General features: G+C 42.1%; 1 protein-coding gene across 2 annotated transcripts; it reads right to left on the minus strand.

Annotated features, from left to right (window-relative positions):
* Positions 1–374: 374 nt before the first annotated feature.
* Positions 375–5684, minus strand: LOC135565540 (uncharacterized). Of its 2 annotated transcripts, none has more exons than XM_065012627.1 (2): positions 930–5684; positions 375–411 (listed from the first exon to the last, which is right to left on the minus strand). In XM_065012627.1, exon 1 carries the CDS (start codon positions 4863–4865, stop codon positions 1206–1208), a length of 3660 nt encoding a protein of 1219 aa, XP_064868699.1. In that variant the 5' UTR covers positions 4866–5684; the 3' UTR covers positions 375–411; positions 930–1205. The 2 variants fall into 2 exon arrangements, with proteins under 2 accessions (XP_064868699.1, XP_064868697.1); XM_065012625.1 differs by having other exon boundaries at positions 375–416.
* Positions 5685–23626: the final 17942 nt, after the last annotated feature.

A 23626-nucleotide genomic window follows, 5' to 3' on the forward strand; every position in this document is an offset into this window, starting at 1 on the left:
CATATAGACTGTATGGGCAGTATGGACCATATAGACCATATAGACTGTATATATCATATAGACCGTATAGAGTGTATAGGCCATATAGTCCATATAGACCGTATAAACCGTATAGACGGTAGAGACTTTATAGACTGTCTAGACCTTATAGACTGTATAGACTGTGTAGACCGTATAGACCGTATACACCATATACCGGGGTATTTGGACATAACCACAGGAGGGTTTTTCAATACCGTCAATACTGGTGAAACTATTTCTGAAAGATTAGTGGAATCTGTGTGGGTAGCTGGACAGGTAGGATGACTGACAATGAAGGTGAACAGGTGGTCACGTGTCAGGTGACAGAGGAATGTATGAGACTGAGGCAGGAATTCCTTTAACCATAAAGTGGTATATTTACTGGGTAGTCTGTGCTGCATCACAAAGGAAACAAATAACATGTATACAATCAAATTCATAATCAAAGATCAAATCATATCAGTCATTATTAACATAAATTAGGGAATTCAACAGTCCAGTTCATTAAGAAGTCAATAGTAATCATCCGTGAGTCATTTAGGCTCACAACTATTTATCATAAATCATGAGAATACAAACAGTGAATGGTTATACAATCGATAATCCCCATGATCAAAGTCAATCAGTTAGCAAACAATGACGTTTCTCATTTCACGCTTTCAGCAGTCTTCATGTGTACATATCATTCATTTCAATACACATGAACCATATCGATTGTGTAATTGGCCTATGAGGATCTGTAGGGCCGTGATCATTGACAATTCACATTACACAATATGTTTGAAGCTTGCGCTCCAAGCCGCGCTCCGCGGTGATAACTATTAACAGTAACTGAATGGCCCACTCTCCCGATCGCCACAGATAATTCAGAAAGGTAACATGAAAGGTAACAGAGTAGGTGGACTTACGTGGATTCATGGACGCACAGAACTTCTGGGTGAGATGGAGTTAAGGAAGAGAAAGCAGCGAGATCAGGCGATGGCAATTTCCTCCTTTTATGGAGTTGAGATCTGTCGGACATTTCCACCTGACCTAATTAAAGCGCCCCTGGCCCAGCTGAGTAAATGGCAATGAATTAAAGGAGTATTCCACCAACTCCATGGGCCTTTTCTACAGCCACCCCGGAAATTTGTTAAATTCCACACTCCTCAAAAAAGGCTCATTGCTCCCCGTCCTCTGTCATCTCAGGGAGAGGAATCAGTCGGGCAACTGGTCCGGTTCTTTACCTGGATCTCCACTGATCTAACACGACCATCGATCCCAGGCATGGTCTTAGTTATACGGCCCACTGGCCAGGAGGCTCGAGGCAGCTGAGGGTCCACCATCATTACTACTTGGCCAGTTTCCAGGCTGGCCATTTCTCTCCGCCATTTCGCTCTGTGCTGTAGACTTGGTAGGTAATCCCGAATGAATCGGGCCCAAAAATGGTCAGCTAAGATTTGGCTGTGTCGCCACCGGCGTCTGCCTACGAGGTTGGTATCAGCATACATGGCTTGAGGAAGTGACGCATCTCGGCGTCCCATCAAGAGCATATTCGGTGTAACCGGATCGGGGTCAGCGATGTCTGCAGAGAGATATCCCAAGGGTTTGGAGTTCAGAATCCCTTCCACCTCTATCAGGACGGTCCTCAAGACAGTTTCAGTGACAGTTTGGTCCCCTAGTACGACTCGTAAGGCCGTCTTTACAGATTTGATCTCTCGCTCCCATGTTCCTCCAAAATGAGGAGCGCCTGGAGGGTTAAATTTGAATGAGATTTGTTGGTCCATCAGCTGATCCTGGAGGCTGGGTTCCATGGCTTGGAAGGCTTCCTCCAACCTGGCTTCTCCTGCCTTGAAGTTCGTACCTCTATCAGCCAGAATCTCGTAGGGTTTCCCCCGTCGGGAGATAAACCGCCGTAGGGCCATGAGGAAGGCTTCAGTATCCAAACTTTCCAGTAGGTCCAGGTGGACACATCTGGTTGTCAAACACTTGAATAGAATGCCCCAGCGCTTTTCCACACGACGACCTAACTTGATCATCAAGGGGCCAAAGCAATCTACTCCTGTTGACCAGAAGGGTGGTTTTAGGAGGCGCAAGCGAGAAGGGGGTAAATCTGCCATTTTGGGCACCGTAGCTCTGGCCCGCCATCTCTGACATTCTACGCAGGCGTATTGGTGCTTACGAATGGCTCCTCGTCCTCCAATTATCCAGTACTTCCGCCTCATCTCCCCATAGACCCTCTCTGGCCCTGTGTGGAGAAGCCGCTCATCATAACTCTTGATGAGGAGCCTGGTAAGAGAGTGTCTGGAGTCAAGGATAATTGGGTGGATAGCATCTGGGTCCAAAACCTCTGCTTGGCGCAGCCTCCCTCCGACTCTGATCACTCCAAGGATTGGATCATATTCTGGGGCAAGAGAGAGAAGACGGCTGTCCTTAGCCACTTCCCTACCGGCTTTCAGAGCTTTTAACTCCTCAGGGAAGTTAACTGCTTGTGCTTGCTGGAGGAGTAGTGTCTCTGCCGCGAGGGAGGTAGGTATAGAAGCCACCCCATCTAAGGTCTGGTTTGTGGCTGTGATCAGATCCGGCAGTGTTTGGGATTGTGTTAGGTCAGGGAGAGCCGTTGTTGGTTCCGTAGAAATGCTGTAGCATTGGGCGGACTTCCTTAACTCATGAGCTTCAGTTGGTTGCGGAGGGGCCGCACGCCTGGGGGCTGTCGGCCACTCTTTCTCTGGTTGGGACAAGAATGGTGGTCCCAAGCTCCAGCGATGGGGTTTAGCCAATTCCTTAAGGGTTTTACCTCTAGTAATGTCATCAGCAGGATTGTTTATGCTTTCCACATACCTCCAGTCCTGGACTTCTGTTAGGTCTTGGATTTCCGCGATGCGAGTTCCGACAAACACCTTATACCTGCAGGACTCCGACTTGAGCCAGGTCAATACAGTGTTCGAATCACTCCAGTAGATGACCCGTTGGATTGGCAAGGTGGGCTCGGCTCGCAAGGTAGAGGCCAACTGGGCTCCGGAAAGGGCAGCACTGAGTTCCAGCCTAGGCATTGACAACTGCTTCTTGGGTGCGACCCTGGACCTGGCCATGAGAAAGGAGACATGGGTGTGGCCTGCCTTATCCTCCACTCTAAGATAGGAAACCGCCCCATAGGCTCGCTCCGAAGCGTCACAGAACACATGCAGTTCCAGGCATGATCCCAGTTGGTCAGCACAGGATGGTACATAACATCTTGGCATTTGGACATCAGAGAGCTCCGTTAACTCAGTTTCCCAACAGATCCATCGTTCCACTAGGTCATCCGGGTGGATTGGTTCATCCCAGTCCCTCTTGGTCTGCCACAGGTCCTGGACTAAGACTTTGGCCCGTGTTGTGGTTGCCAGAGGAGGATGGTTGGGCACCCGTAGCAGTGGGGTTGCATACCTGCGAACGCCATCCATTTCAGTGGTGGTGGTGCTCTTCTCCAGGAGGTCTAATGCATAGGAGTCATTTTTCGAGCGAGTGACCTCCTGTAACTTCCGGTTGGAGAAGGTGTCCATCTTCCAGAGCATCTCAACATTCCGAAGGAGGTCAGTGGCTGCATCTGGATTGCTTCTGGTGAAGAGGACTTGCTGTGACTGTACAGCTTGGGTGGAGAGAAGTAGATGGGATGGACCTTGCACAGCCCAACCCAAGGATGTATGGACAGCAATGGGTCCTCCTTCTGGTCCAGCTCGTATAGGCTCAGTCGGGGTGACGAGATGTGGGTGGTCTGACCCAATCAGGATAAGTGGTGCTACTCTGGCCAGGTTAGGAAGAGGCAATCCTCGTAGATGAGGATATTGTTTCTGTAGAACACTTACCGGGCAGGAGTGCTCTGCGAGATTCAAGCCATCTGCCGTGAAGGCATTGGTGATGTTATAGGCCACGTCCCTGTTTCCTGAAGGTGAAATGCTAAAGGTTACAGCAGAGCCTTTCATTTGGATAACATCATGTCGCACCGTTCTGAGATTAAGGGTCTCGGGGGTCCCTTCCAGGTTAAGCTGACGGGTGGCCGCTGTGAGAATGATTGTTCTTTCTGACCCATCATCTAGAACGGCGAATGTATCAATGCTTCTCCCTTCACTTTGCAGAGTGACCTTGACCACCTTCAACATGACCCTTGGAGACCGGTTCTGCTGGTCGAGATACAGCTCCTTTGCAGCTCCTACCATGAGCATACTCTGCTCCTTCTGTGCTTGGGGAATTACATTATGCAACACGGTGAGATGGATTTCTTTACAGCGGTTGCAGGGTTTCCTCAATGTGCAGGTCTCCGCCTTATGACTACGGGTACACTTGTAGCATCGCTCGCCTGAAGTGATCCAGGCCTTCAATTGAGTTTGAGTGAGCTTTTTAACCCTGGGGCATGAGCCAAGGAAGTGCCCCTTACTATTGCAATATGGGCAGTAAGGCTGGAATTTGATGTTCTTGCTCTTGAGAGGGGTCTTCTTCCTGGGTTCCTCCCCGGCCTCACTATTTAAGTACATGGTAGTGGGATTTGGACTTTTCTGTCCCTGCTGGCGTTCAAACTCCTTCCTCCCTGTGGCTATGGCGGAGATTGTGGCCTGGTGAGCGATGCTCTTCGCCTTTGCCTTCACCTCCAACCATGCGGCCAGGTCTCTGAGAGCATAGGTGCTTCTCGAGCCCTCTTTCAGGATGCCCTTATTCAAACAATATTCAATGAAACTGTCTCTGAGGTACACTGGAAGTTTGCTAAGAAGCCTGTCCACGTGGGAGCCACATTTAAGCTCGTTCCCGTCTTCTCCTTCAACGGATTGGAGCATCGAGGTCAGGGATTGGACAGCCAGGGAGAATTCTTGGAAGGCAGCATGGTCTCCCATTTTAATTGGAGACGTGTTCAGGATGTTGTTTAGTTCATTCTGGACCAGCTGACGTGGCTCACCATATCTCGCCTTCAGGGCCTGGTCGCTGGTTCAAATCCGGCTCGAAGGACCATTGAAAGATTAGTGGAATCTGTGTGGGTAGCTGGACAGGTAGGATGACTGACAATGAAGGTGAACAGGTGGTCACGTGTCAGGTGACAGAGGAATGTATGAGACTGAGGCAGGAATTCCTTTAACCATAAAGTGGTATATTTACTGGGTAGTCTGTGCTGCATCACAAAGGAAACAAATAACATGTATACAATCAAATTCATAATCAAAGATCAAATCATATCAGTCATTATTAACATAAATTAGGGAATTCAACAGTCCAGTTCATTAAGAAGTCAATAGTAATCATCCGTGAGTCATTTAGGCTCACAACTATTTATCATAAATCATGAGAATACAAACAGTGAATGGTTATACAATCGATAATCCCCATGATCAAAGTCAATCAGTTAGCAAACAATGACGTTTCTCATTTCACGCTTTCAACAGTCTTCATGTGTACATATCATTAATTTCAATACACATGAACCATATCGATTGTGTAATTGGCCTATGAGGATCTGTAGAGCCGTGATCATTGACAATTCACATTACACAATATGTTTGAAGCTTGCGCTCCAAGCCGCGCTCCGCGGTGATAACTATTAACAGTAACTGAATGGCCCACTCTCCCGATCGCCACAGATAATTCAGAAAGGTAACATGAAAGGTAACAGAGTAGGTGGACTTACGTGGATTCATGGACGCACAGAACTTCTGGGTGAGATGGAGTTAACCTCTTACCTCTACCTGGGACGCTTGCGTCCCAACTAGAGCTCTGGAAATGCAAATGCGCTACGCTAAATGCTAATAGTATTAGTTAAAACTCAAAAGTTCATTAAAATACACATGCAGGGTATCAAATTAAAGCTACACGCGTTGTGAATCCAGGCAACAAGTCAGATTTTTAAAATGCTTTTCGGCGACAGCATGAGAAGCTATTATCTGGTAGCATGCACCAATACACTACAACAGAAAAGCACAGCAGGGGACGTAAACAAAATCATTAGCATTTCGGCGTTACACAAACCGCACAATAAAATAGAAAACAGTCATTACCTTTCACCATCTTCTTTGTTGGCACTCCTAGATGTCCCATAAACACTATTGGGTCTTTATTTCGATTAAATCGGGCCATATAAAGCCAAGATATCGTTATATGTAGACTGTGTGATAAACGAAAAAAACAGCGATTTCACAACGTAACGTCATTTTTTAAAATTCAAAAAGTAGACGATAAACTTTCACAAAACACTTCGAAATACGTTTGTAATGCTACTTTAGGTATTAGTAAACGTTAATAAGCGATAAAAATCATCCGTAGGCGATGTACATATCATTAGCTGTCGTCTTGGAAAAAATTTCAGGAGAGAGCTCTTCCGGAATGATCTGGGCGGAGACCGGAGGTACGTCGTGCCCCTCTTTCGGTTCAACCAAGAATCAAAGAGGATTAAATTCACAAGATACTCGACAACATGGGGATGCTGTGGGAGTTGAATGCTCGGTCTTATCTAATTCGGCTCACTGTTAACAATTGCGGTAGTGGCGCAAGGATATTTATTTCCATTTTCTGTGATCAGGTTTTCCTGCGCTTTCCGATGTAACGCACGTTATGTAATAGCCACAGTCGTGATTTAACCAGTTTTAAAAACGTCCGAGGGTTTCCTATACACACATTCTAACCATATGAACGTACTATATTCATGGCATGAGTAGCAGGGCGCTGAAATGTTGCGCGATTTTTAACAAAATGTTCAAAAAAGTAGAGGGTCGACTGAAGAGGTTAAGGAAGAGAAAGCAGCGAGATCAGGCGATGGCAATTTCCTCCTTTTATGGAGTTGAGATCTGTCGGACATTTCCACCTGACCTAATTAAAGCGCCCCTGGCCCAGCTGAGTAAATGGCAATGAATTAAAGGAGTATTCCACCAACTCCATGGGCCTTTTCTACAATTTCTTTGAAGTTTGTTTTTAATACTTTTGAATTTGTTTTAATCCTTTTTAAGTAAGTACCTGCAATCAACTTGTGCAACAAATTAGGAGATGAAGCAGATTCCGTTCTTCATTTCACCTGTCACTTGGTTTTTCCTTATGAAGTTTACCGTTAGTACCCAGTCACATGTTATTTGTTTACAAGCACACAAGGACGAGAGACCGGAGCCTTGTGATCTAGTTACAGTATGGAAATCACAACTAAATGTTTGCCTGCTAGATCTTATAACTTTTAAGTTACCAGTTTAAAATGTACTAAGTGCATTTGGTTTGCAAATTTAGCAGTTATGTAGCTGGTTAGCTTCTTGTAAAATCAAGCTTCTCTTGGTAACAGCATAGAATACCCTCCTGAATCTAGAGCATTGCTGTCTAATATTTGTTTTATGTGTGCAGCAAACTGAGTAGAATTTCTGTGTTACTTCTTTAACTTTATGGGCTGGGATGTCTGTCCTGTATAACTGTTTAACAAGGGTAGGCAACTAGATTCAGCCGTGGGTGGGATTTTACATGTACTTGTTAGCATTGTTAGCATTGCTAACCTCAGGATTACAGAGGCTCAGTGGGGGTTTAAAATGATGCCTTGTGGTCAGTACCGGTATTACAGCATTTCCCAGTATGTTATGAAGGTATGACAATCTGGATATCACCCAAGCCTAAACTATACTATGAACGCATTCATCATGGCTGTGTCCCAAATGGCACCTTATTCCTTACATAGTGCACAATCTTTGATCGGGCTCAGGTCAAAATAAGTGCACTATGTAGGAAATAGGGTGTCATTATAGCACATCTCACCTTTATTTTACAGAGTTCAATCAGAGTCCCTAACCATTGGGTGGAGGGAGGGAAGGAAGGAGGGAGGACAGAGAACAAAGACAAGAGAGAGTGTAGGGAGATTACCAGTAGATAGAACGTGTTGAATCATTAATGTACAAATGAGAGAAGATTTCTAGAGGTAGAGGATTAGATGAAGGCCAGGGCTTTGTCAGTACATCAACATCAACACCATTGTCTTACATCAGAGAGCACGTCGATGCCGCCTGCAATGATCTGTCTCGTATGTCGTAAAGGCTAATGGGATAGATCAAATGTAGCCCGGCTACAATGGCTGCCATTACATTTGAAAATATTACCTAGGTGACATCATCTGCTGAATCTAATTTCTGCCTCAAAACTGTATGACTTAATCTAAGCTAAAACGGTAATATTGAGTTTTTTTCGTGAGGAAGCCTCAGTCGCCCCAATTTACATCTAGCTAAGGATTACTGTGCATCAATGAGCAGTATTATTGAGGTTTGACTATGGGCATGAAAACATATGTGTGTCTAACAGCTGAGCCAGTCACTGAAATCATCTTTGACTGAAACGATGCTGCTAACCAACCATCTACTTACTTAGTTAGTGATGCACACACAATGTTGAATCTTCCAACAAAAGCTAGCTAGCAAGCTACTGTAGCTAATAGTGCACATTTTTACAATATTTTGAGTTTCCATGAAGCAGCTGTTCGTCTACCATGAGTCATTGCAGTACCCTCCGAGTTAGCTGCTGTGCTCAGCTGATGCAACAATACAATTGCAGAGAAACATTCTTATCTGTGGACTGATTTCTGATAACGGTCAGTTACTCTTATTTGTGGGGCTGCATGTCTACAACTTAATGGTAACTTAAACTGACTAAGTAAATAGTTTATGTCAGTGAAGGAAAATCTATCTGACTAACTAGCTAGATATGTCAGTAATCTAGCTAACTACAACAGTTAACTACACAGCTGATCAAGTCACTGCACTTGTCCTTGCACAGAATAGGTGGCGAACTATTAAACCACTGTTACAATGTTAGTAATCATTTAGCTAGCTAGATATTCTGCCTACTTCATGGAGACTCATTCAAGAGTGCAGTGATATATTGGGAACTATGTTTTAATGGCGGATGCTCAATATTCAAATTTGAAAATGAGTTCCACATCCTACATGACAGATCGGTTGAGTGACAAGCATTGCGGAGGAGTGACACCATCTGAGGTGAGACAATGGATCAACACACCTCATAACTATCAAATCAAATGTTATTTGTCTCATGCGTTGAATACAACTGGTATATACTTTACCACAAAATTCTTGATTACGAGCTCTTCCCAACGATGCGGTTTAAAAATAGTAATACAAAAGGAATCAAAATAAATCCACAATAATGGAGCTATGTAAAAGGAGTACCAGTACCAAATAAATGTGCAGAGGTATAAGTTATTTGATTTACATACAGTACCTGTCAAAACTTTGAACACGCCTACTCATTACCATGCTATGTTGTCGTCTTAGGTCTCTCTTTATGTAGTGTTGTGTTGTCTCTCTTGTCTTTTGTCCTATATTTTTATTTTATTTATTTGTATTTTTAATCCCAGCCCCCATCCTCACAGGAGGCATTTTGCCTTTTGGTAGGCCGTCATTGTAAATAAGAATTTGTTCTTAACTTGCCTAGTTAAAATAAAATATATATATATATTTTTTTTACATTGTACATTGTATTATTCTACATTGTAGAATAATAATGAAGACATCACAACTATCAAATAACACATATGGAATCATGTAGTAACCAAAAAAGCGTTAAATGAATCAAAATATATTTTATATTTGAGATTCTTGAAAGTAGCCACCCTTTGCCTTGAACACAGCTTTGCGTATTCTTGGTATTCTTGCAATAATTTGATGAATTGTTGAAAGATAATCTCAATTGCATGCCCTCACTCTTCAATGTTGCGATGTAAAAAAAATTGGAAAATGCATTGCTCATAGAATTAAAAATGTCTTACTGGCTATTATTCATCACGATTAGACACGATTCTTAAACGGAAGATATATTGGAGATAACATTAGACAATTGTTATAATTAATTGAAAACTATGAGAATGCAGGGAAACAAGGCATAATCTTTACAGCAGATGTGTAATATAATTTATAAAGTAGGGCTTTATAAAGTATGGTTAGTGCGTGGATTATTTTAATTTTGGAGAATATTTTATAAAATGGATATCATTTATGTATAAATAATGGTTATTTCTCTGAGGATTTTGTTTGTTATAGCCATTGAATTGTTAGCTATAAAAATCAGAATCAATGATCAAATTAAGGGGTTAGAAATGAATGGATTAAAAACAAAGGTATCAGTGTATGTTGATGAATTTTTCAAAAGTCCATAATCTTCAACCCTGAAAGGTCTTATTGAGGAAATTGATCATTTCTCCAGTTTATCTGGATTAAAACCCAACTATGATAAATATACTACATTATAGATTGGGTCCCTAAGACACGAACTTTAAAATGTGGTCTCCCGATTAAATGGTTGGATGGTGCAGTGGATTTGCTTCGTGTACAAGTTCCTGAAAAGTTGAATGATCTTGCAACTATAAATTTTGATATGAAATTTTCCAAAAATAAATAGGATTTTGAAACAATGGAAAGGGAAACACCTGTCAATCTATGGGAAATGTACACTAATTAATGACCTAGTTATATCACAGTTTACATAACTATTCATGGCTCTACTGACTCCAGGAGAATGTTTTTAAAGTTATGTGAGCAAAAAAATATTTCATTTTATTTGGAGTGGAAAACCAGATAAAAGTTAAACTGGTATATTTATATAATGGATTGGATGTTTAAAGCTATTAAATATCAAGGCATTAAACCTTTCTCTTAAAGCTCTGGTACTATTTGCCAGAGGGCAGCAGACTGGATAGTCTATTGCTTGGGTGGGTGGAGTCTTTGGCAGTTGTTTGGGCCTTGCTCTGATATAGAGTTCCTGAATGGCATGGAGCTTAGCCCCAGTGATGTACTGGGCCATATGCACTACCCTCTCTATTTATTTTTATATTTACCCTTATTTAACTAGGTAAGTCAGTTAAGAACAAATTCTTATTTTGACAGCCTAGGAACAGTGGGTTAACTGCCTGTTCAGGGGCAGAACGACAGATTTGTACCTTGTCAGCTTGGGGATATGAACTTGCAACCTTTCGGTTACTAGTCCAACACTCTAACCACTAGGCTACCCTGCCGTCTCTCTAGTGACTTGCGGTCGGAGGTCGAGCAGTTGCTTTCTCAGGCAGTGATGCAACCAGTCAGGATGCAACCAGTGCTCTTGATATTGCAGCTGTAGAAACTTTTGAGGATCTGAGGAGCCTTGCCAAATCTTTTTAGTTTCCGGAGGGGGAATAGGCTTTCTAGTGCTGTCTTCACAACTGTCTTGATGTCTTGATGTGTTTGGACCATTCTAGGTTGTTGGTGATGTGGACAGCAATGTACTTGAAGCTCTCAACCTGCTCCATTACAACCCCGTCGATGAGAATGGTTACGTTGAGGGATAGGTTGTTATTCTGGTACCACCCATCCAGGTCTCTGACCTCCTCCCTATAGGCTGTCTTGTCGTTGTCGGTGATCAGGCCTACCACTGTTGTGTCATCTGCAAACGTAATGATGGTGTTGGAGTCATGCCTGACCACGCAGTCGTGGGTGAACAGGGAGTACAGGAAGGGACTGAGCACGTACCCCTGAGGGGCTCCAGTGTTGAGGATCAGCGGGGTGGAGATGTTGTTTCCTACCCTCACCACCTGGGGGCGGCCTGTCAGGAAGTCCAGGACCCAGTTGCACAGGGTGGGGTCGAGACCCAGGGTGACAAGTTGGGACGGTACTATGGTGTTAAATGCTGAGCTGTAGTCGTTGAAAAGCATTCTTATAATAGGTTTCCTCTTGTCCAGATGGGTTAGGGCAGTGTGCAATGTGATTGGGATTGCATCGTCTGTGGACCTATTGGGGCGCTAAGCAAATTGGAGTGGGTCTTGGGTGTCAGCTAGGGTGGAGGTGATATGATCCTTGACTAGTCTCTCAAAGCACTTCATGATGACGGAAGTGAGTGCTACAGGGCGATAGTCGTTTAGCTCAGTTACCTTAGCTTTCTTGGGAACAGGAACAATGGTGGCCCTCTTGAAGCATGTGGGAACAGCAGACTGGGATAGGGATTGATTGAATATGTCCGTAAACACACCAGCCAGCTGGTCTGCGGATGCTCTGAGGACGCGGCTAGAGATGCCGTCTGGGCCGGCAGCCTTGCGAGGGTTAACACGTGGTCCGCGATGGGGCTGGTTTTCTTTTTGTTGTCTGTGATTGACTGTGGACCCTGCCACATACCTCTCCTGTCTGAGCCATTGAATTGCGACTCTACTTTGTCTCTATACTGACGCTTAGCTTGTTTGATTGCCTTGTGGAAGGAATAGCTACACTGTTTGTATTCGTTCATGTTTCCGGTCGCCTTGCCCCGAATAAAAACAGTGGTTCTCACTTTCAGTTTTGCGCGAATGCTGCTATCAATCCACGGTTTCTGGTTGGGGAAGGTTTTAATTGTCGCCGTGGGTACAGCATCACCGATGGACTTGCTAATAAACAGAAAGGAGGTGATGAGGAGGGCTTTGTATGCGTCACGGAAGAAAGAGTAACAATGATCCAGAATTTTTCCAGCCCGGGTCGCGCATTCGATATGCTGATAAAATGTAATCATTGGCCAGTACAGAGAATTAAGTAAAAGCACAAGTCCAAATCCCTATCTCCATTCATGGCTAATTTAGGAAAGGGACCATTTTAGCTAGATAACGAGATGCAACAATTCAAGTTTTTCTGTTAATGACATATGCTCTCAATGGGATTTGCTGGCTTCCTTTTACTTTTTTCTTTGGGGGAGCAGGACCATTTACAGTTGAGCTCACTCAGTTTAGCTCAACACCAACACATTTTTATACTTTGTTTGTCAAGGGAGGTCAGATACTCGCTGGCTTCCCTTGCCTTAAATGCTACGGGCGGCAACAATGACGTAATCGTTTGGACCAGAAATCATCAGATAGATGGCTTACACGTAGAGAGACAGAGGCGAGCTGCTTTGCTTGCTCAGATGCTTTCTCATCTGAGATGCATTCAGCCTCCTGTGAATTGAAGGACAATTATGAAACACAGAGAGACTAAATATAAATAATTTTCTCATTTTTTCTAATTTTCTTTGTTAATTTGAGTTGTGGTTGAAGATAACCGTACATTTAATCATTGTGGAGATGAGTGGCCCAGGAGTTTGCAGACAAGGGAGAGATGAGTGGACAACAGTGTTGTCCCCGAGGCACACGTGGACAACAGTGTATCAATTCAGGCTACAAGTGTAGGCCTAATGACAATAGCAGGATGTCATTACGAGACACGGAAGTGTTTTGTAAGTTTTGTTTCTTTACATTTAGCTGATACATTCAGATGAAAACATCTTGACGAGTTGTGTTAAAAGGCATAGGTGGTGTATGAGGCTAGGGTAAACTAAGCTTTGCCTAAAGTAAATTGAATTGCAATGCCAAAAATTTTAATGCCTAATTAGCTTACTCCTGTCTACACAGGAATAAATTAAATAATAAAAAATAGGCTAGGGCACCAGAAAGCCGATTTTGCAACAGGGGATCATTAGCTACTTAAAAACAAATCTGTGGATTGTTTTAAATTGTATAGACTACAGTCGGAAGGGCCCGCAATTTGTGCAGCGACTGCTAGAAATATCAAATTGATGATTGTTACATTGCGACTTTCAGTGAAAAGCTTTGAGACCCAGCCAGGCATATCACAATATTTAAAAATACAATTGATGAAAAACCATTTGGAAAGCAAATGGCCATTGCTGAAAAGAGATGACAATGAAAAGACTCCAATCTGTCTTTTAATTACAAAATTCTTAACTTAATTGAGCAAACACTAGCTTATCTTATTGGCACCAGCAGAGAACATGGGCCATATCCCCGTTGAGTGTGCATATTCACTATCTTTCTCATTGGGTCAGTGCCGCTTGTGTTCATTTTAGACATTAATTTCCTCCTCCAGGTAAAATGGATGTCATAATGTACTTATGTCTCTTATTTTCGTAGGCCAATTATAAGGTTCACACCAAAATGTCCTCCTTGATCTGTTTGTCAGTGTTAGCAGAGTAGGCTACCCTGTCATTTTTGTAGTATTAAACAAATATGTGTGCACACTTGGGTGTCCAGTACCAGTAAGAAAATAAATATAGTTTTGTGGTGTATTTTACTTCATTTTAATTTGATGACTTCTAATTCCTTAAAGTCATAATCTCATCTCTGCTCAGGCAGTAGCAGTCAGCCAGCCAGACCATCTAACGTTGTCTCTGTACTCCCCATACTGTACTGTCTTTAGGCACCCTATTTAGCTAGACTAGCTGCAGAACTGTCTGATGAAATCATTTGACTAGTTCTTCAAAGTATACTGAGCAAACATATGAATGCAAAAAGGCCCTAATTGGCCCTAATTTACGGATTTCACATGACTGGGCAATGGCACAGACATTGGTGGGCCTGGGAGGGCATAGGAAGGGCATAGAGCCATGCCCAGACAATCAGAATGTGTTTTTCGCCACAAAAGGGCAGAAATACTCCTCAGCACCCCCCACAGGTGAATGTGGATGTCCTGGGCTGGTGTGGTTACACGTGGCCTGCGGTTGTGAGCCTGGTTGGACGTACTGTCAAATTATCCAGATAAATTCATTTGTGATTCCCTGGCAACAGCTCTCTGGGACATTCCTGCAGTCAGCATGCCAATTGCACGTTCCATCAACACTTGAGACATCTGTGACAGTGTTGTGTGACAAAACTGCACGTTTTAGGGTGGCCTTTTATTTTCCCAACACAGGTGCACCTGTGCAGAGATCATGCTGTTTAAACAGCTTCTTGATATGCCACACCTGTCAGGTGGATGGATTATCTTGGCAAAGGAGAAATGCTCACTAACAGGAATATAAACAAATTTGTGCACATTTGAGAGAAATCCGCTTTTTTTTGTCTGTGGAAAATTTCTGGGATATTTAATTTCAGCTCATGAAACATGGGGCCAACAATTTTGCGTTTACATTTTTGTTCAGTATAGATAAAGTATACGTTCACGATCTGTCTCTATCCATCTCTCTCTTCCTTGTGTTGTGTACATTCCTTTGTCATGCTGTCTGTGCGTCTATGCGGAGTGTGTGTACCTAACCTAACTTAGCAGGCCTAAAAGTCTATCCATCTCTGTCGGACCTGGAAACAACAGGTGCAATAGATTATGGTCAATGCAGTTAATTACCACGTTTCTTCGCTGAACTAGGTTTAATATTTACTTATTGAAAACTACAACTCCCTTCAGCCCTGTGTCCCACATAGTTATTGACTTGATTTCTCTCGTGAATGATTTGATTTCTCTCAAGAGAAATGCCGCGTTGATTAATAGTCCCCCAAAAAAGGACTAGCAGCAACACTGTTAGGTAGAGACCTAGCACCAGACTCAGCATGAGGCTCAGCACCAGGTTCAGGCACCAATTGATATATTAAACAATTATTGAACATGCCACCAAACAAACGTCGCTGACAGAGCTCTGTGTAAATCTCTGACTGCTTGTTTAAATTATGGAGTCGGCTTGATTTATTCACGGTATGAAATACAAAAATAACACAGGGCACAAAACAATGCTGTAGAACAGGAAAAAAAACATTGGTGTGACTTGCCGGTCGGTCCTTTGTTTGTAGGAATTAAACTTGTTCCCGCAAACGGGAAATGAGTCAGTCAGTTCAAATCCAGTTTGCTTTCACTCAGGAGTTGAGACGTATTATGATGAAGACATTACTGTGCTGTGCTCTGCCACACATGCATGACAGGTCAAGTCACCACGCTGCAACTTTACAGGACAATAACATGATTGACAGATGAAAGGGGAGGGAGCTCCACAAAAGTCTTAAGACAAGCAGGGCAGGGTAGGGCTGGGTGGGTCAGGGCAGGGTAGGGCAGAGCATGGCAGGGTAGGTCAGGGCAAGGCAAGTTGGGGCAGGATAGTGCAAGGCCGGGTAGGGTAGAGTAGAGTCGGTCAGGGCAGGGTAGGGCAGGGCAGGGCAGGACAGGGTAGTGTAGGGCAGGTCAAGACAGGGCAGGGCAGGGCAGGGCTCGTACCCACACTGCTGCTTAGGAATCTTAATGTGCACATGTTGTAAGGCATACTGTACATATACATGGACCAGGAATGTAATCCCAACCAATGTAGCCTATCTAAAGTACAGTTCGTTCGGAAAGTATTCAGACCCCTTTCATTTTTCCACATTTGTTACGTTACAGCCTTATACTAAAATTGATTAAAAAAATGTTTTTTTTATCATCAATCTACACACAATAACCCATAATGACAAAGCAAAAACTGGTTGACATTTGTTTTTCGCAAATATCACATTTACATAAGTATTCAGACCCTTTACAGCCTCAAGTCTTCTTGGGTATGACACTACAAGCATGGAATAGCTGTATTTGGGGAGTTTCTCCCATTTTTCTCTGCAGATCCTCTCAAGCTCTGTCAGGTTGGATGGAGAACATTGCTGCACAGCTATTTTCAGGTTTCTCCAGAGGTGATTGATCAGGTTCAAGTCCGGGCTCTGGCTAGGCCACTCAAGGACATTCAGAGACTTGTCCCGAAGCTACTACTGCATTGTCTTGGTTGTGTGCTTAGGGTTGTTGTCCTGTTGAAATGTGAACCTTCGCCCCAGTCTGATGTCCTGAGCGCTCTGGAGCAGATTTTCATCTGAGGAGTGGCATCTGTCTGGCCACTCTACCATAAAGGACTGATTGGTGGAGTGCTGCAGAGATGGTTGTCCTTCTGGTAGTTTTTCCCATCTCTACAGAGGCACTCTGAAGTTCTGCCAGTGTGACCATCAAGATCTTGGTCACCTCCCTGACCAAGGGCCTTCTCCCCTGATTGTTCAGTTTGGGTGAGCTGCCAGCTCTAGGAAGAGTCTTGTTGGTTCCAAACTTCTTCCATGTAAGAATGATGGAGGCCACTGTGTTTTTGGGAACCTTCAATGCTGCAGACATTTTTTGGAACCCTTCACCAGATCTGTACTTCGACACAATCCTGTCTGAGCTCAATCGACAATTCCTTTGACATCATCGTGTGGTTTTTGCTCTGACATGGAGTGTCAACTGTGGGACCTTATATAGACAGGTGTGTGTATTTCCAAAACATGTCCAATCAATTTATTGACCACAGGTGGACTCCAATCAAGTTGTTGAAACATCGCAAGGATGATCATTGGAAACAAGCTGTATCGAGGTTGAATCACATCCGGCCATGATTGGGATTCCCACAGGGCGGCCTACAATTGGCCCAGCGTCGTCTGGGTTTGGCCTGGCTAGGCCGTCATTGTAAACAAGAATTTGTTCTTAACTGACTTGCCTAGTTGAATAAAGGTTTTTCAATAAAAATAAAAAAACAGGATGCAATGTAGCTCAATTTTGAGTGTCATTAGCAAAGGGTCTGAATACTTATGTAAATACAGGGTTTCTGTTTTTTAATTTTAAATACATTTGCAAAAATGTCTAAAAACCTGTTTTCGCTTTGTAATTATGGGATAGTATGTGTAGATTGATGAGGAAACATGCATGTAATCCATTTTTGAATAAGGCTGTAACCAGCCTGTAGAAAAAGTCAAGGGGTCTGAATACTTTCTGAATGCACTGTATATATTACAAGGGCCAGAACATCAATACTGAACATCAATACTAACCAATGTAGCCTGTCTAAAGTATTACATGGCCAGAACAGTAATCCTAATGAATGTAGCCTGTCTGAAGAATTACATGGCCAGAACAGTAATCCTAATGAATGTAGCCTGTCTAAAGTATTACATGGCCAGAACAGTAATCCTAATGAATGTAGCCTGTCTGAAGTATTACATGGGCAAGGACAGTAATCCTAATGAATGTAGCCTGTCTAAAGTATTACATGGGCAAGGACAGTAATCCTAATGAATGTAGCCTGTCTAAAGTATTACATGGCCAGAACAGTAATCCTAATGAATGTAGCCTGTCTGAAGTATTACATGGGCAAGGACAGTAATCCTAATGAATGTAGCCTGTCTAAATTATTACATGGGCAAGGACAGTAATCCTAATGAATGTAGCCTGTCTAAAGTATTACATGGGCAAGGACAGTAATCCTAATGAATGTAGCCTGTCTGAAGTATTACATGGGCAAGGACAGTAATCCTAATGAATGTAGCCTGTCTAAAGTATTACATGGGCAAGGACAGTAATCCTAATGAATGTAGCCTGTCTAAAGTATTACATGGGCAAGGACAGTAATCCTAATGAATGTAGCCTGTCTAAAGTATTACATGGGCAAGGACAGTAATCCTAATGAATGTAGCCTGTCTAAAGTATTACATGGCCAGAACAGTAATCCTAATGAATGTAGCCTGTCTAAAGTATTACATGGGCAAGGACAGTAATCCTAATGAATGTAGCCTGTCTAAAGTATTACATGGCCAGAACAGTAATCCTAATGAATGTAGCCTGTCTGAAGTATTACATGGCCAGAACAGTAATCCTAATGAATGTAGCCTGTCTGAAGTATTACATGGGCAAGGACAGTAATCCTAATGAATGTAGCCTGTCTAAAGTATTACATGGGCAAGGACAGTAATCCTAATGAATGTAGCCTGTCTAAAGTATTACATGGGCAAGGACAGTAATCCTAATGAATGTAGCCTGTCTAAAGTATTACATGGGCAAGGACAGTAATCCTAATGAATGTAGCCTGTCTAAAGTATTACATGGGCAAGGACAGTAATCCTAATGAATGTAGCCTGTCTAAAGTATTACATGGGCAAGGACAGTAATCCTAATGAATGTAGCCTGTATTCTGGGCAAACAGTATTACAGCCTGTCTAAAGTATTACAGAACAGTAATCCTAATGAATGTAGCCTGTCTAAAGTATTACATGGGCAAGGACAGTAATCCTAATGAATGTAGCCTGTCTAAAGTATTATATGGCCAGAACAGTAATCCTAATGAATGTAGCCTGTCTGAAGTATTACATGGCCAGAACAGTAATCCTAATGAATGTAGCCTGTCTGAAGTATTACATGGGCAAGGACAGTAATCCTAATGAATGTAGCCTGTCTAAAGTATTACATGGGCAAGGACAGTAATCCTAATGAATGTAGCCTGTCTAAAAAAGTATTACATGGGCAAGGACAGTAATCCTAATGAATGTAGCCTGTCTAAAGTATTACATGGGCAAGGACAGTAATCCTAATGAATGTAGCCTGTCTAAAGTATTACATGGGCAAGGACAGTAATCCTAATGAATGTAGCCTGTCTAAAGTATTACATGGGCAAGGACAGTAATCCTAATGAATGTAGCCTGTCTAAAGTATTACATGGGCAAGGACAGTAATCCTAATGAATGTAGCCTGTCTGAAGTATTACATGGGCAAGGACAGTAATCCTAATGAATGTAGCCTGTCTAAAGTATTACATGGGCAAGGACAGTAATCCTAATGAATTAGCCTGTCTAAAGTATTACATGGCCAGAACAGTAATCCTAATGAATGTAGCCTGTCTAAAGTATTACATGGGCAAGGACAGTAATCCTAATGAATGTAGCCTGTCTAAAGTATTACATGGGCAAGGACAGTAATCCTAATGAATGTAGCCTGTCTAAAGTATTACATGGGCAAGGACAGTAATCCTAATGAATGTAGCCTGTCTAAAGTATTACATGGGCAAGGACAGTAATCCTAATGAATGTAGCCTGTCTAAAGTATTACATGGGCAAGGACAGTAATCCTAATGAATGTAGCCTGTCTAAAGTATTACATGGGCAAGGACAGTAATCCTAATGAAAGCCTGGTATTACATGGGCAAGGACAGTAATCCTAATGAATGTAGCCTGTCTAAAGTATTACATGGGCAAGGACAGTAATCCTAATGAATGTAGCCTGTCTAAAGTATTACATGGGCAAGGACAGTAATCCTAATGAATGTAGCCTGTCTAAAGTATTACATGGGCAAGGACAGTAATCCTAATGAATGTAGCCTGTCTAAAGTATTACATGGGCAAGGACAGTAATCCTAATGAATGTAGCCTGTCTGAAGTATTACATGGGCAAGGACAGTAATCCTAATGAATGTAGCCTGTCTAAAGTATTACATGGGCAAGGACAGTAATCCTAATGAATGTAGCCTGTCTAAAGTATTACATGGCCAGAACAGTAATCCTAATGAATGTAGCCTGTCTGAAGTATTACATGGGCAAGGACAGTAATCCTAATGAATGTAGCCTGTCTAAATTATTACATGGGCAAGGACAGTAATCCTAATGAATGTAGCCTGTCTAAAGTATTACATGGGCAAGGACAGTAATCCTAATGAATGTAGCCTGTCTAAAGTATTACATGGGCAAGGACAGTAATCCTAATGAATGTAGCCTGTCTAAAGTATTACATGGGCAAGGACAGTAATCCTAATGAATGTAGCCTGTCTAAAGTATTACATGGGCAAGGACAGTAATCCTAATGAATGTAGCCTGTCTAAAGTATTACATGGGCAAGGACAGTAATCCTAATGAATGTAGCCTGTCTAAAGTATTACATGGCCAGAACAGTAATCCTAATGAATGTAGCCTGTCTAAAGTATTACATGGGCAAGGACAGTAATCCTAATGAATGTAGCCTGTCTAAAGTATTACATGGCCAGAACAGTAATCCTAATGAATGTAGCCTGTCTGAAGTATTACATGGGCAAGGACAGTAATCCTAATGAATGTAGCCTGTCTAAAGTATTACATGGGCAAGGACAGTAATCCTAATGAATGTAGTCTGTCTAAAGTATTACATGGGCAAGGACAGTAATCCTAATGAATGTAGCCTGTCTAAAGTATTACATGGGCAAGGACAGTAATCCTAATGAATGTAGCCTGTCTAAAGTATTACATGGGCAAGGACAGTAATCCTAATGAATGTAGCCTGTCTAAAGTATTACATGGGCAAGGACAGTAATCCTAATGAATGTAGCCTGTCTAAAGTATTACATGGGCAAGGACAGTAATCCTAATGAATGTAGCCTGTCTAAAGTATTACATGGGCAAGGACAGTAATCCTAATGAATGTAGCCTGTCTAAAGTATTACATGGGCAAGGACAGTAATCCTAATGAATGTAGCCTGTCTAAAGTATTACATGGCCAGAACAGTAATCCTAATGAATGTAGCCTGTCTAAAGTATTACATGGGCAAGGACAGTAATCCTAATGAATGTAGCCTGTCTAAAGTATTACATGGCCAGAACAGTAATCCTAATGAATGTAGCCTGTCTGAAGTATTACATGGGCAAGGACAGTAATCCTAATGAATGTAGCCTGTCTAAAGTATTACATGGGCAAGGACAGTAATCCTAATGAATGTAGCCTGTCTAAAGTATTACATGGGCAAGGACAGTAATCCTAATGAATGTAGCCTGTCTAAAGTATTACATGGGCAAGGACAGTAATCCTAATGAATGTAGCCTGTCTAAAGTATTACATGGGCAAGGACAGTAATCCTAATGAATGTAGCCTGTCTAAAGTATTACATGGGCAAGGACAGTAATCCTAATGAATGTAGCCTGTCTAAAGTATTACATGGGCAAGGACAGTAATCCTAATGAATGTAGCCTGTCTAAAGTATTACATGGGCAAGGACAGTAATCCTAATGAATGTAGCCTGTCTAAAGTATTACATGGGCAAGGACAGTAATCCTAATGAATGTAGCCTGTCTAAAGTATTACATGGCCAGAACAGTAATCCTAATGAATGTAGCCTGTCTGAAGTATTACATGGGCAAGAACAGTAATCCTAATGAATGTAGCCTGTCTGAAGTATTACATGGGCAAGGACAGTAATCCTAATGAATGTAGCCTGTCTAAAGTATTACATGGGCAAGGACAGTAATCCTAATGAATGTAGCCTGTCTAAAGTATTACATGGGCAAGGACAGTAATCCTAATGAATGTAGCCTGTCTAAAGTATTACATGGGCAAGGACAGTAATCCTAATGAATGTAGCCTGTCTAAAGTATTACATGGGCAAGGACAGTAATCCTAATGAATGTAGCCTGTCTAAAGTATTACATGGGCAAGGACAGTAATCCTAATGAATGTAGCCTGTCTGAAGTATTACATGGGCAAGGACAGTAATCTAATGAATGTATTACATGGGCAAGGACAGTAATCCTAATGAATGTAGCCTGTCTAAAGTATTACATGGGCAAGGACAGTAATCCTAATGAATGTATTACATGGCAGAACAGTAATCCTAATGAATGTAGCCTGTCTGAAGTATTACATGGGCAAGGACAGTAATCCTAATGAATGTAGCCTGTCTAAATTATTACATGGGCAAGGACAGTAATCCTAATGAATGTAGCCTGTCTAAAGTATTACATGGGCAAGGACAGTAATCCTAATGAATGTAGCCTGTCTGAAGTATTACATGGGCAAGGACAGTAATCCTAATGAATGTAGCCTGTCTAAAGTGTTACATGGGCAAGGACAGTAATCCTAATGAATGTAGCCTGTCTAAAGTATTACATGGGCAAGGACAGTAATCCTAATGAATGTAGCCTGTCTAAAGTATTACATGGGCAAGGACAGTAATCCTAATGAATGTAGCCTGTCTAAAGTATTACATGGGCAAGGACAGTAATCCTAATGAATGTAGCCTGTCTAAAGTATTACATGGGCAAGGACAGTAATCCTAATGAATGTAGCCTGTCTGAAGTATTACATGGGCAAGGACAGTAATCCTAATGAATGTAGCCTGTCTGAAGTATTACATGGGCAAGGACAGTAATCCTAATGAATGTAGCCTGTCTAAAGTATTACATGGGCAAGGACAGTAATCCTAATGAATGTAGCCTGTCTAAAGTATTACATGGCCAGAACAGTAATCCTAATGAATGTAGCCTGTCTGAAGTATTACATGGGCAAGGACAGTAATCCTAATGAATGTAGCCTGTCTAAATTATTACATGGGCAAGGACAGTAATCCTAATGAATGTAGCCTGTCTAAAGTATTACATGGGCAAGGACAGTAATCCTAATGAATGTAGCCTGTCTGAAGTATTACATGGGCAAGGACAGTAATCCTAATGAATGTAGCCTGTCTAAAGTATTACATGGGCAAGGACAGTAATCCTAATGAATGTAGCCTGTCTAAAGTATTACATGGGCAAGGACAGTAATCCTAATGAATGTAGCCTGTCTAAAGTATTACATGGGCAAGGACAGTAATCCTAATGAATGTAGCCTGTCTAAAGTATTACATGGCCAGAACAGTAATCCTAATGAATGTAGCCTGTCTAAAGTATTACATGGGCAAGGACAGTAATCAGAACTAAATGAATGTAGCCTGTCTAAAGTATTACATGGGAACAGTAATCCTAATGAATGTAGCCTGTCTAAAGTATTACATGGGCAAGGACAGTAATCCTAATGAATGTAGCCTGTCTAAAGTATTACATGGGCAAGGACAGTAATCCTAATGAATGTAGTCTGTCTAAAGTATTACATGGGCAAGGACAGTAATCCTAATGAATGTAGCCTGTCTAAAGTATTACATGGGCAAGGACAGTAATCCTAATGAATGTAGCCTGTCTAAAGTATTACATGGGCAAGGACAGTAATCCTAATGAATGTAGCCTGTCTAAAGTATTACATGGGCAAGGACAGTAATCCTAATGAATGTAGCCTGTCTAAAGTATTACATGGGCAAGGACAGTAATCCTAATGAATGTAGCCTGTCTAAAGTATTACAT

The sequence above is a fragment of the Oncorhynchus nerka genome, linkage group LG28 (assembly GCF_034236695.1).
Source record: "Oncorhynchus nerka isolate Pitt River linkage group LG28, Oner_Uvic_2.0, whole genome shotgun sequence".
Classification (NCBI taxonomy): domain Eukaryota; kingdom Metazoa; phylum Chordata; class Actinopteri; order Salmoniformes; family Salmonidae; genus Oncorhynchus; species Oncorhynchus nerka.

Excerpts from the sequence above, each read along its gene's own strand:
- LOC135565540 (XM_065012627.1), bottom strand. The coding sequence starts at position 4,865 with ATGGGAGACCATGCTGCCTTCCAAGAATTCTCCCTGGCTGTCCAATCC.